The 12,958-nt window shown below is 44.8% G+C and overlaps 1 protein-coding gene across 1 annotated transcript in view; it reads right to left on the bottom strand.

The window, feature by feature from the left end:
• Positions 1-365: 365 nt before the first annotated feature.
• SLC43A2 (solute carrier family 43 member 2) overlaps positions 366-12,958 on the bottom strand; it is a 29,935-nt gene continuing 17,342 nt past the window's right edge. Inside the window, exons 9-13 of the mRNA XM_035342875.1 lie at positions 9,956-10,094; positions 9,403-9,535; positions 8,476-8,549; positions 6,630-6,753; positions 366-5,765 (exon numbers count right to left, since the gene is read on the bottom strand). Of these exons, the coding sequence (XP_035198766.1) occupies positions 5,604-5,765; positions 6,630-6,753; positions 8,476-8,549; positions 9,403-9,535; positions 9,956-10,094 (632 nt within the window). The 3' untranslated portion in view covers positions 366-5,603. The remainder of the gene's footprint in view (positions 5,766-6,629; positions 6,754-8,475; positions 8,550-9,402; positions 9,536-9,955; positions 10,095-12,958) is intronic.

Raw genomic sequence — 12,958 nt, forward strand, 5'->3', positions numbered from 1 at the left:
AATGTGCGGCTTTTCCACTCGCACCCAGCACCTCTGCCGTAACGCTCCCACCGAAGGCTACACACGTTTATCTGTCACTACTGGATACCAGGGTCACCCTGTTTGATAAAGCTTTCTCAACCTGCTATCTAAATTTTAAAAAATAATAAATACTAATTCATTACGATTTTTTTTTTTCCTCAGATGAAGATTAATTGAAATCTGGCTGGTAGCTCCTACCTAGAGAAGAAAAGGACAAGGAAGCATTCGAAGTGCAGCCAAGCAATTTGGCAGACAGCACTGCGTAAAGCGCTCAGGCTTACATAGTCTTGTTAGGAAGCAAGCAATACTTTTATTATGTTCAGCCTCAAAAGGAAAACTAATGATTAACTTAATACCACATTTATTTTTAGATAGCACTGCAAGAATGCACATCACCTTACAGACACACAAAAGATGATGCTGGCCTGCCACAGGGCGCTTACATTTCAGCTTTGACAGACACGCCACAAAACAAAAATCTCGGGGAAAGGAAAAAGTGGAGGCTGTCAGGTTGTAAAGGAGGGACAGCTAAAAAAAAAGGTGGGGGGATTATTCCAGGAATAAAAAGCAAGTTGATGAGGGTCAGGTGCTAGGAAGAGGACAACAGCATGAAGCACAGCACACCTGATAAAAACAGATTGTGCAGAGACAGGCAGAGCCGCACAGGTAGAAAAACAAGCTGTAGGGTTTATAATTACTGTGTCAGAATGCATCTACATAATACATCATTGTTTCAGCTATTTCCAGAGATTGTAATGGTGACATGTCATCAGGAGCGTCTTTTTTTTTTTTTTTTTTTAATTGTTGGTGTTGGGTTTGTTTTTTTTTCAGGCCCTTCCCATCAGTAACCTTAGTGTAATATTATTTTCTATTACGAATAAGTTTGCGCTTCTAAACTGGGAAGTAGGGAAATAGAAAAAGCTCTGCAGATGCAGGAAAAAACCGCTCAAAGCAGAAATTTAACAAAACTTGAAGTTTTTCTTTTCCCCTTGCAATATCTGCTTTATATTTTGTGGCGTATTTCCCAAATCCATCAGCCTGTCAAGAGGGAAATTTCTTACTTTAAAACATTTTAGTGATTTACTGTCTTAGTTAAAAATCTCGTTATCCTACAATTTTCCTTTGTAGACAGAGCATGAAGAGCTCAGGCTGTGTTGTGGAAGTTAAACATTGCACTTGTAGCTGTGTTGCAATTAAGTTGGACTCCCAGCAAGACTTGTTCTTTTCTTATTTTTGTACATGTGTCCAGTTACATCTTAGGAATCCAGATACTCTGTCAGTAACTGAATACACTTACCAGTCCTGATTAGAAAAAACACCACAGTTATTCTCTGCTACTCTTAATGGCAGCATGCACTGCTTGTTGATGTACTTTGTAGATTGTTGTTGATGGGGCTTAGTTACTGACAAATTAGTGAAAGGAAAAAGCAATCACCCTTCCTTCCCCATTCAGTTTTTCTAAAAAAAAATATATATATATAAGCATATTAAATGCATGAGGGTTTGTAGAGACCAGGAGTGGCATTTCCAGAAGGTAGAGTCACCTTTACACACCAACGCCCCTGATGGAAGGCTCCTACAAACAGCAGGCACCCACAGCTTAGGTTTCTGCTTCATTACATTCGGGTGGGGATGCTTGTACTGAGGGGATGAGACTTTTTCCATGACCACCTCCTCACCCGTCTAATACGAGTGATAGGGAAAAGGGCATAGAAAAGTTCTACCAATTCCAGCATTTAGGAATAATGAAACTACTTAAACATATTGACCTATATTTGAGTTATAAAAGTAAATGCATTATTGATCTAATTGATGTGGCTCTCTAGTATTTGGTAGCCCACTTATTTTTTCCACAGGATGGCTCATGCACACAGCAGAGTGCACAGGGAATTTTCTTAGTCCTGCATCACTTGGCTAGAAAGCAGCAATGCTATTTTCCATTCCAAATGTATGTAATTATTACATTTCCATAAGCATCAACAAAAAAGGCAAACTGCCCCTGAACAATCATGCTTAACAAGACCAGCTCAACAGAATTTGTTTCTGTAGCATCCAAGGCAACATTTAGAAAAGGCTGAAGCCAGAATATTCTGATTGATTAACTTCTTAGAGCCGACCCCTGCAGAAGGTACAGCATTTAAGCAGTTATGCCACAATTAGTAGAGGATGTGCACATCTAGCATGCAGATTCAGTTTTGTAGACAAGTTTGAGACTGCTTTTAAAATTAATTTAGTTCACAGCTGTCATAGTAAATTACACCCCATGAGATCAGATCAGCGTTCCACCTAGCCCAGCATGTATTTTCTCAATCTTTGACCAATAGCATATTCTTGAAGAGACAGAGTATGCAGAAAAGCAATCTTTCCTTGGCATAACTTTCTTATTTACAGCAACTTAAAATCTCCCTGAGTTATTGGATGCATCAGACCACTGTTTAACCAGCCCCTTGTTTTAAAAAAATAAAAAAAAATAAACGCTTTTGTTCCCTACCACATTCTACAGCAATACATTTCACGGTTTGACTTTGGGCTGCATGAAAAGGATTCCCATTTGTCCCTTTAACCCTAAACAACTAAAACATCATTGTGTATCCACCAGTCCTCATAACTGCAAGCCAAAGGCACACTTTACTCTCAGTCTAAGAACAGAGCCTGGAACTGTGACTCAAAGGCACGAGCCCTGTTCCTCACAGCTGACCGGCAGCTTCTACACATCATGGCACACCAGCCACAGAGACAACAATTACATATACCCAATATTTTATCAGATGAAACTGGATTAGAGGACACCCCTAAAAAGGGCAGGAACTGAGAATTGCAGTAGGGAGGAAGATGGCAGGAATAAAAGGGTGCTCTCTGTTTAATTTAGCTGCATATGCTTCAAAGGCATCGGCATCCCCACTGTTTCTTCATGAGAATATGCCACTTGTCTTCCACCATTCTGCAGAGACATTTGTATCAGGAATTCAAATGACAGAAGGGTGGAAGATATCATGTTCAATATTTTGAACCTGAAGTGGAAGTGATGCTGAATTAGCACACTGACGTCCTCCAAGAGATGTCTATTTTAAGATACTGCAAGGCTGAGGACCGGGGCTCAGACACCTGTCTGATATCTTACTAAAAAAAATTAAAAAATGCATAACCCATCATTCTCATGTGACAAGTATCTTGGAGCAAGAGCAGGATTCGTCTCAAAATATTTAGAAGGAGCAAGTATAATAACGTGGAATGCAGAAACCTGCAAAAAGCCCTCTGGAAATCTAGGAAAGTTGTACTACTGCTGGTAGGTCTCTGGCCATGTATTTGAGACAGTTCCAGGCGAAATGGAAATCAAATCAAAACGCTGCTTCCTTAATTACCACTCATCACAAAAGGTAAAAAGCTGGGACGGTCAGCAAATCATCACCAAAGCTGGAGGCCAAAAAAAAATAATGAAGTTTTAGAACAGCAGTGTTGACAGCAGGCAATAAGGCTGTCTTGGAACAAACACATTTAATAAAGGCAACAGATTAAAAAAAAAAAATAATCCACAAACGTGTAAAATGCTCAAGTGGCAAGTCATTTTAAAACAAGTGACTGAAGACTAAAGGTACCATGGCGTGGAGCAGCAACCGAGCTGCCCGCAGGGCGGCTGAGGGCAGCGACTCAAGATGGCGCTGCTGCCTCACAGCCGCCTCGTCATCCTGCGCTGCCAAGGCACCGGGGGGGGCCCGCAGCCGTCCTCCGAAGCTCTGCGTAAATCACCAGGCTTGAAATTTATGAAGGTGAAGACCAGGTTGGGCTGAGCATGCTCCAAACCACCAGGAACTGAGTTAACACCCAGTTCCCAGGTAATTTCTCACAGGGCGGTCCAAGCGCACTGATGCTTCTAATCCCCGGCTTAGAGCTAACAAACAGAGCAGGGATTGAGCCTTGTCCTTCTCCAACCAGACATAAAGGAGTTGAATGACTTACCCTCCGCCAGGCTTTGCAGTAATGCAAGAGTTGGCAGTTCAGAAGACACCACCAGTACAATTTCATAATTGGTTTATTTCTCCCTGCCAACCTCCCCGCAGCCACTAGCTCAGCCCGGCACGCGCAGTGCTGCACACCCCACGGTGATGCTCATTCCCAACGCCACACAGCCCTGCTCCAAGCAGGTCCGCACGGTGTGGTGGCTAATGCTAGTTGCAGAGGCTGAGCTACTGACATCAGCGAGGTTAAGGGGAGAAAAGTCTAATTTAGGCAAGAACTAGGAAAACCACTATAAAAATAAGCAGGTTAAGAATTCCCTTTGTATTCCCTCCATGGCAAACAGGCCCTGGGGCACCTTTACCCACATGTATTGCTCTATAAGTCAGCTTCACCATACAATCAATCACCACATACTCTGTCCAGACAGAGCATTGACATTGTAGAAGGCTCTTTATACAGCCAAACCAGCAGCTTTTTGGTCAGTCAGAGTAACCTGGTGTTCAGCAGCTTGGGGGCTATTATCATAACAACGTAGATAAGCTATGGCTAGAGGAAGAATTACTTTCCCACATCACCCTAACATACATCCACAGGATCCAGTTACCAGACACAAGGAGTGTTCTGTATTCTTGACGTTCTTCAACAAGAAGTCAGATTATGACATGTGAACACCAAGGTATTTGGAGCCCCAGAACCCAGCTTCAAGATGTCTTTCCACTTTAGTAAATACACGCTGCTGCTCCCCTCCTGGGGTCACATTGGAGGGAGAAAGAGGCAAAAGGCAACAAGTCTCAAAGCACTTCATCGGTAAACAAGATCCAATTCCTATCTCAACAGTTCCAGGACTGCAGGCAGTTTACAACGCATAGAGGTGGCTTTCAGGCTGGGAAGAGGAGGAATTCCAGGCCTTTGAAAACTTGGTGTAGGACCAAGCAGTCCAGTAGGGTCTCCATTTCAGTGTGGAAGGCAGATCCATTGCTCACAGTCTGTTTCATTGCAGTAATAAAAGGTTTGGGAGCCGTCAGTGCTAGCAGCCAACATTTAGCAAAACACTGAAGCTGTGCTCATACACGTAGGTATAAATTCCCTTCCCTGCCTCAAAAACAGTCTGGGATATGTCTGGATAGGCAGTAAAACTGTTGGGTCCAGCTACATATCAAGCAGAAAGACCATTATGAAACCTCAGGAAGGGAGGAGAGTGCAGCTTGCATCTGAGACAGTCAGACAAGGTTGAGGGAAGAGGGGGGAAAACAGACTTCAGTGTGTCATGTTTACAATTCAAATTACAGTCTTTCTTCCCTCTTCCCCCATCCCTCTTCCTTCTCTCCCCAGTTTCCTATGAAGAGCCTTGGCACCTGGAGAGTGTGATCAGGGGATAACTGAAGACACAATACCTGCGTGGCCTTTATAAAAAGGAAAAAAGTGTCTTGTGTTCTGGAGTAAGGAGTGGGAAGTCTCCTCCTGCCATATATCTGAGGAAAGCTCAGTCATGATGTCTGGTTCTCACTCCAGTGATGAGCAAGGACTGGCAGAGCCAGGAGAGAAAAAGCCTGGCTTACACCACAGGTATAACCCACGGATGTGGTAGGAACCTGTAGAGGGGAGGTTGAATTTGAAGCACCAGTTTAAACGAAGGCTTCCTCATTGGGAGTGCCGTTGATTTTGAGGAAGAGTTTGGCATCGTCATTCTTCTGTTTCTTTTCTCTCTCTAGCCTGCGTTTGTAGCAGACCAGGTAGATCGGAAGGCAGAAGCCCAGTAAGCTCACACCGAGCAAGCCGACGTTTACCTGCAGGAAGACAGACAAAACAGAATTAGGCAGGCTAAGATGACAATGACCAAGCCACATATGCCCACGTGTCAGAACCCAGCCCACGTCACTCAACTACAGGCAAACCAGGAAACGCCCTGCCTGGTGTATTGGCAACAACCTCCTTTGTATTTTTATTTATAAAATACCCAGAGCACCGTGTGTATAAATTAAATGCTGTAAGAGTCTGTTGCTCTAGATCATGGCTGCAGAAGTCTCTTTTTCAACATAAGAGGTGCGGCTGTTTAAGGTGGGGTTCTTTTACACCGACATCACTGACTTAAGAGCCATGGGGTGCTGGACTGCAGATATATGCACAAGCAGCCTAGAGACCAATATTCTCCAGGACCACCCATGTTATAGATTCAATGAGCTGTGCAGACACTCTCAGCAAAACACTACACATTAGCCCTACCAACAATAGCCACTTGGCTTTCCCAGCATTAGCATCAGCAGACCAAAATTTACTGAACTTCAGAGCTTATAGGTCTCAAGAGGACAGAATTTCTATTGCGTTTGAGGGTCTGACAGATTCACTCGCTTTTACCTTACAAATTTCAGCTCCCCGTGCAAACTGCTCACAAGAAGCACCCCAGCAGCCTTCCTCCTTCCTCCCATGAAGGGGAACCTCCTAACAGTTAATGCCGTTCCCTCCCAGGGCCTCATTACTTACACGCAAAAGGGTCTCCTGGATGGCACCAAGGTAACAGCAGACTAAGAGACATGTAAAATTCCTGCTGTTTATGGCCTCGGTTCATGCACAGGAGTGCTTTTATTTTCAAAGAAATGAGCCCAAACCATCTTCGCCACCAAGCCTGCATATTAAATTTGAGAAGAACTTGCCCAGAGAGGGTCTCCTTCCAAAGGTCCTGTCAATGCCATGAACAGAGGCTGCTGCAGAAGGGCGAAAAGGGCACTGATCAACGACTGCAACCCTGTCAAGCTGCCAAACTGAGTAGAGGGGTATCTGTCAACAGAAAAAGCAACAGCATTATTATACGTCACCTGGACTGTTCACATCACCCCGATCAGGTTACATTCCCAGTAGACTAACACAACAGAGCGCAGTCCCAAGAGAGGCACAATATGAAGAACTTCTCTCTCCTGGGCTTATGTACAACTCTCTCTTATTCTAGAGTTTTCAGTTATACTTGGTTGTAAGCACAGTGCTCCATAGTCCAGAATCCATCTGGTGATGGGGCCAGAGGCTTCCTCTCCAGACCATTCTCATCCTGAATTCTCAAATTTAAGAAATACCAGATCCAGCACTTATTTTGTTTTGCAGTTGTACCGTAAGACAGATGGAAGTGCTTATACAGCTACTACTCCTGTTGCAAAGGGAGAAGAGTGTTGACATTTACTAGTTAAAAGCATGGCCTCTTTATCCAGATGACAGCATTTGCAGCTATGCAATCATTTTCATCTGGCCATAACAATTTGCTCCCTTTAGAAGTGAGTGAAACCTGCACAACAGGTTAGCGAGTGTTTTCCTTTTTAGAGGACAAGTCTGATCCCATGTCAAATTAAACAATACTGTTGACTGGAAAGTGCTGAATATCAGATACTACTAATGGAAAAATAAATCTCAGGAACAGTCTAACATCTGTCTCTTTTCACAGCTGAGCAGGGTTTAAAAAAGGTCAGGTTAAACTAAGCTTAGAAAGAAAAATGGATCAAACCCTTCCAACACTCAAAGTCACATTCAAACCAGTAATAATACCTTGCTCCAAGAAGTTGGAGAAAGTTTAAATGATCAAACAGGGTTAGTTTACGTACAAGCTGACATGTACACCAACAGGCATTTAACTGGCCCAGGACAAATATATTTTGCTTCTAGCTGCTATGGAACTGAAAATTTATGTGTTTTTGAAGCAGAGCCTCAGATGGGTTTCCTAGTCTGGATTCCCCAGACACTGGGGCCAGAACCTTTCACAGAAGGTGCCTGGGGATCCCCCATCTGTGGAGATTTTCAACCCCCACATGCTAGACAACCTGCTCTAGCTGACCCTGCTTGAGAAGGAGGGTTGGACTAGTTGTTCTCAAGAGGTCACTTCCCACCTCAACAATTCTGTGATTCTCTGAAAGAAAACACCTTCTTTCCATCCCTCTGTCCAGCCACTCCAGACAGAGGGGCAGATCTGTTTTCAAAACTAAAAACATTGCTTACTAAGGAAGAGAGCATTTAGATTCAGCTATCGATATCTTTGATAAGTTGGAAACAAGATGCGTGATCCATCCTGGGAAAGGGAGTAGGCTTCACTAATGGCATCTTGAGCAATGCTTTACCAGTGTAATTTCAGAGCAGACCAGCAGCAATGTACTCAATTATGTTAATGTTTTACCTGGACCCATGCACACAGCTACTCATTATAAGACAAAAAAATGCCTTGAATTCTTACTATATAACCTCAGTGTCAATAGCCTAGTCTCACCCGCAGCCCGTATACTGTGCCTGTCTCCTCGCAGTAGCTATGCCAAAGGGGTTAGCTGTTTCCGAGCGGGGAAAGCATCAGCTAGGACTTTAGTCCAGCTACTGGCATGGCCAGCAGTGACTGGGGAAACAAGTTGCATCATTATTCCCCTCTGACCGCAAAGACTTCACTTCCTGATCTCCCTCTCACCTGGGCAGCTTATCACCCCAAACCAGTTTATCTGGCCAGCCACATGCCATAGGTGAGCAGAGACTTACACAGCTGCGTAGAGGCCTCCCACCGCTGAGTGGATGAATCCTCTCACGATTGTGTGCAAAATGAAGGAAAGAATCTGGAAAGCGAAGCAGAAAACGTCAGGTGCTAGCTGCCAAGGTGTGCCAGACCCCAACACGCAACCATTCCTAAAAGGTATTCTCCCTTCTGGTACAAAATGGGGATCGAGCAGTGCAGAACCCAAACCTGAAGGTTTGCACAAGGAAAAAACTTGTAGATGGCACTGTTGCAAGGACGTGTCCCGAGCAAACTGTAGCCAGGGACACGATACTTTTTTTTTATTGAGCCCGTGGCCAATTTAGTTAATTTTCCACAAGTTATTGCAGACAATATGCAAGTATGAGCAGATGACGTCTGCTTGCCTACATCATCAAGGCATGTTTGAGTATGGCATAAAATCACTGAACTCCTCTGCCAAAAACAGGTGGTGCCACAAAATAAATATTTTAACAGGTTTACAATCCCACAGGTACCACTGGGCATAGCATCTGATGCAGAAATAACCTGCTGCATACATTGGCGTCATGCTTCTTACAGCAAATTTCCTGACAGTCAGCAGCTTAAATCAAGCCCAGGTTAAATGCACGGGCACTGCTAAGAGGATCTCAGTAGGAAAGTATTTGTGGTTACACAGCTCAGCTGCACAAACTCCAAGTGGGCATAAACTGCAGGTCAACAGACATTTTAACTGTGGTTGCTTCTTTAGGTTATCTCAAGATGTGTAAACTGAATGGTACTATTTGTTTCAGCATGAAGGTTGGGGTTCCCAAAGCAGCACAGGGGTCTCCCAGTTGTGCCAGAAAGCCCTCCTGCCATCAGCTGGTTCTGCTGGTTTGCAGGACCTTCCAGCACCGCCCTGTCTATCACTTTGCCAGGACCCATATTGCCAGTCATCCGTTTGATCTATTCACCTGCAACGGTAGATTAGGAATGAGACAGGTGACTCCGAATCCGACCAGCAGGACATTCGTGAATGCAAAGGCATTGGTGGCGTTGGTGATTTTCTGGATCTGACGATCACGTTTTTTCTTTTTCTTGTCACCTCTGGAAGGACAGCAAAAGCTATGTTACAAAAAGCACTTCCAGCAGCTACTGAAGCTCACAGCAATATTCTCCACGTCTCATATCAACTCTAAACCATTTGGCTACAGGTCTGGCTAGGGAGATGGTGGGATCCCTATCAGTGAAAACTGAGGCACATTTGGGTAATGAAGTGCTGTTGCTGTTATTTTTACCATTACACTAGAAGGAAAATCTGAGCCTCCTTGCTACAACTTAAATTTGCTCCTGTTGACTGATCTTAGTGGACATGGAAAACCCTTTTCCTCTTTGCAATTATCAAGTTATCAAGTCTTCAGGCTCTGTTTTCTATCCTGATGGAACAATATTTTTTTTGGTCTTCTATCACAAAACACAGGGGGCCTGCTACATGGCTGCATGTCCCGAGTGGCGCGCACTACGCACTGCTCAGCGTTGCTCTCCTCGTTCTCTTCCGAGCCATCGTCGCATTCTTTCAGCCGCCAGTCCATGATGTACCCGATCACAGGCGCCGTCAGCAAGCACAGCAGTTGCAGTACCCCAAAAATGGAAGTGTAGAGACTCACTGCAGGAAAAAAAATAGTTTTTTTAAAAAATGTCAGTCCAGGTGGTACCCTAGCAGTAACAGGAGATGCCTTAGTCATCTCTCCTGCCTTGCTGTGAGCTCCAGCTACATCTTCTCCTGCTCAGAAACTCCAGCAAGGACAAGCCAGGCTGGGAAGGTGAGGTCTGACCCATTTTGTGCAGAATGGACCAGTTTGGAAATGTGTATGTGGAGGGAAATCTGCAGCAAGGAATACGGCACCTGAGAGCAATCATTAAAACTTCAAACTGATGAAAATTCCCCACGTGTTAAACATGGGAGAAGTGTCTACACAGCTCTCTAGGGGAAAGCTGATGCCAGCTTACTTAGAAGAGACCCTCCCCTCCTGTTCTACATAGTTCCCCCACCCCACAATGCTTTTTCCACTTCCTCTCTGCAGCCCACGTGATGGATTTGAAGACCTCGCACAGAAGGGCTGGTGAGTCACGGCGTACCACAGCTCTGAAATAAGGATGTGATTCTGAAACTGCCCATCTCAGCACAGAGTCCTCACAATTTACAGCACCGTAAGCAAAACGCAGCCAAAACGAATTTGAGTTTGTCCCTCCTGACACGTTTCTAGAGCTCTCCAAAGCTGTACAGCCGTGACTTATACCAAAATCAAGGTAATTGAGAGAAGCGACCGACAAGCTTTTCTCTCATATACAGTTGTAGCAAACCCCATCAGGGCTGCCTCGCGGTGCCCAGGCACGGCACCAGGTTACCCCTTCCTGGCTCCAGCTGCTGGCCAGGTCCTTGCAAGAGGAACTTCCAGCTCCAACCTCTGAACTCACATTCCTGCCCCCATTACCTCCAGACAAGCAAGCCCTGATGTGGCCTCACATCCCATCTCATGATAACAACTGCCGGAGCCAAAAGAGACAGGTGGCATCACCCTCTACAAACGTTCCTGAAGCCGATTTGCTCTTGTCTGGTTATTTTTTAATAGAGGGTAAGAAGCGAGTCACGCTGTCAAGCTTTGTCTCTCCATGCTATTCTGAGCGCTTAATCTTGGGCTCTAAACACCGAGAGCAGAAGCCAAATTCAGGCAGGGAATGAATTTTATGGGGACAGCGAGAGAAGAGAAAGAAAGATTGCATTTGCTACAGCAACAGAGTTTTCTCAATTTATCAATCGTCTTAAAAACTGTTCTTTCCTCAGTATGAAAGAGAACAATTTCTAGCAAATACCAGCAGGTATGGCAGAAGTAGAGCAAACAGAAAGGATTCGTACATGGGCGCAACCCTTTACATCCACTGTTCCACAAGTCATTGCCTCAAACTATCCTGAGCAAGGACCTCATCACAGCCGAGTCTTCTACCCACCCTGGCTCTACCCAAGGTCTCCAAATATTACCAGGTTTGGAAGGAAGATGCCAATTTTTGAAAGATGCAGTGAAATCTCAAGTCTGAAACACAACAGCTCTACTCTCCCGCCTTCCTACAACTAAATTAAACAGTTCTTCAGAGGGATGCTGAAGGCCCTGGCTTCTCCCCTCCATCTTTTTGGGGGCTGAAGAAGACAGGTAGCCACAGGCTGACTGCTTTTTCCACCTCCAGCTTTCACAGCAGGTCTAAGTCACCATCCTAATATGCACAGGAAGCAGGACTTTCAAGGACACAGTGCCTCACTGCAGCTTCAGGACTTCACACTCTCACTGATTTCCCCCACGTCCTTCTCTCCTGTTCTGTTTCCAGGTATATTTAAGTTCTCTTTGACCATAACAACACTTGCAGGAGTGACCCAACCCTCTCCTTCCCTTGTTGAGTGCTCCAGAGAGCAGCTGCAGGTGGGGGGAGCTCTCTAAATAAATCACATGCAAGTAAACAACAGCGAGGAGAGCGAGAAATCGGAGGAAGAAGCATCCCATCCTCTCCTCATGCGCACAGATTACATTTCTAGGGATCTGCACGCGTCTTGGAACTGCTCTCGCAGCCTGATGCTGCTGCAAGCAGACAATACCACTGTTTTGCTGATGCCATGGAAACACCAAGACAGCTGATTGCACTGCGAGCCCAGGCTGCATTCAGGGGGAGGAGGGGGAAAATGGGAAGAAATCTCAAAGGTGGCATAGAAAAACAAGTCACCCAAGAGGCACAATCCGTTTTTTTTTTTTTCAAGTACAGAACTTGATCTAAACAGAATTGGCAGCATAAATAGTTAATATTAATCCTAAAATACTGGGGCGAGGAGGGGGGGGAATAATTAGAGCAAGCAAGGGTAAGAAAAGGAAAAAAAAAATCAGACCAAAAGAGTTACAAGGTAAGCAGAAAAGTGAGCTGTGTTGGGAAAGGTAGGCAGCATGAAGTTTGTCCTGTTTACTGTTTAATGTCTAAATTGGCTCTTGAGCCAGAAGATAAAGAGCTGAATGCTGCAGGCTGTCAAAGGCTCAAGAAACAAAGCAATTCAGGGAATGCCAGGGCACTTGGAGTTTCCTTCCCTCCCCCAGAGCTCACTCCTGTTTTCAGAGGAGTGCCTCTTGATTTATCAGCTTCATGCAATCCAGATTTAACAAGTTCAAACTGGATCTTACTACAGAGGACAGAAAAAAAAAAAAGGCTAAGTCTTGTTTTGCAATCCCGGGTATTTTCAACAACAGTAAACTAATGTACTCTTTCCTGTTTGCTCCATGTACTGAATCAGAGCTATAAATACAGCTGAGTCCAGCGCAGCGAGCACCCCTGAGCCTCCCCAGCTCACACCAAGCTGCACAAAACAGCAATGACTTCACTTCTCCCACCCCTGTTTGGGACAAGACACCTAGTCCAACCATTAGTCATGAGAGTCAGCTGCTCTGCACTTTGTGCTTGCTTAGGATAAGCAAAGCAAATACCTGATGAAATAGG

The sequence above is a fragment of the Oxyura jamaicensis genome, chromosome 19, assembly GCF_011077185.1.
Source record: "Oxyura jamaicensis isolate SHBP4307 breed ruddy duck chromosome 19, BPBGC_Ojam_1.0, whole genome shotgun sequence".
Lineage (NCBI taxonomy): Eukaryota > Metazoa > Chordata > Aves > Anseriformes > Anatidae > Oxyura > Oxyura jamaicensis.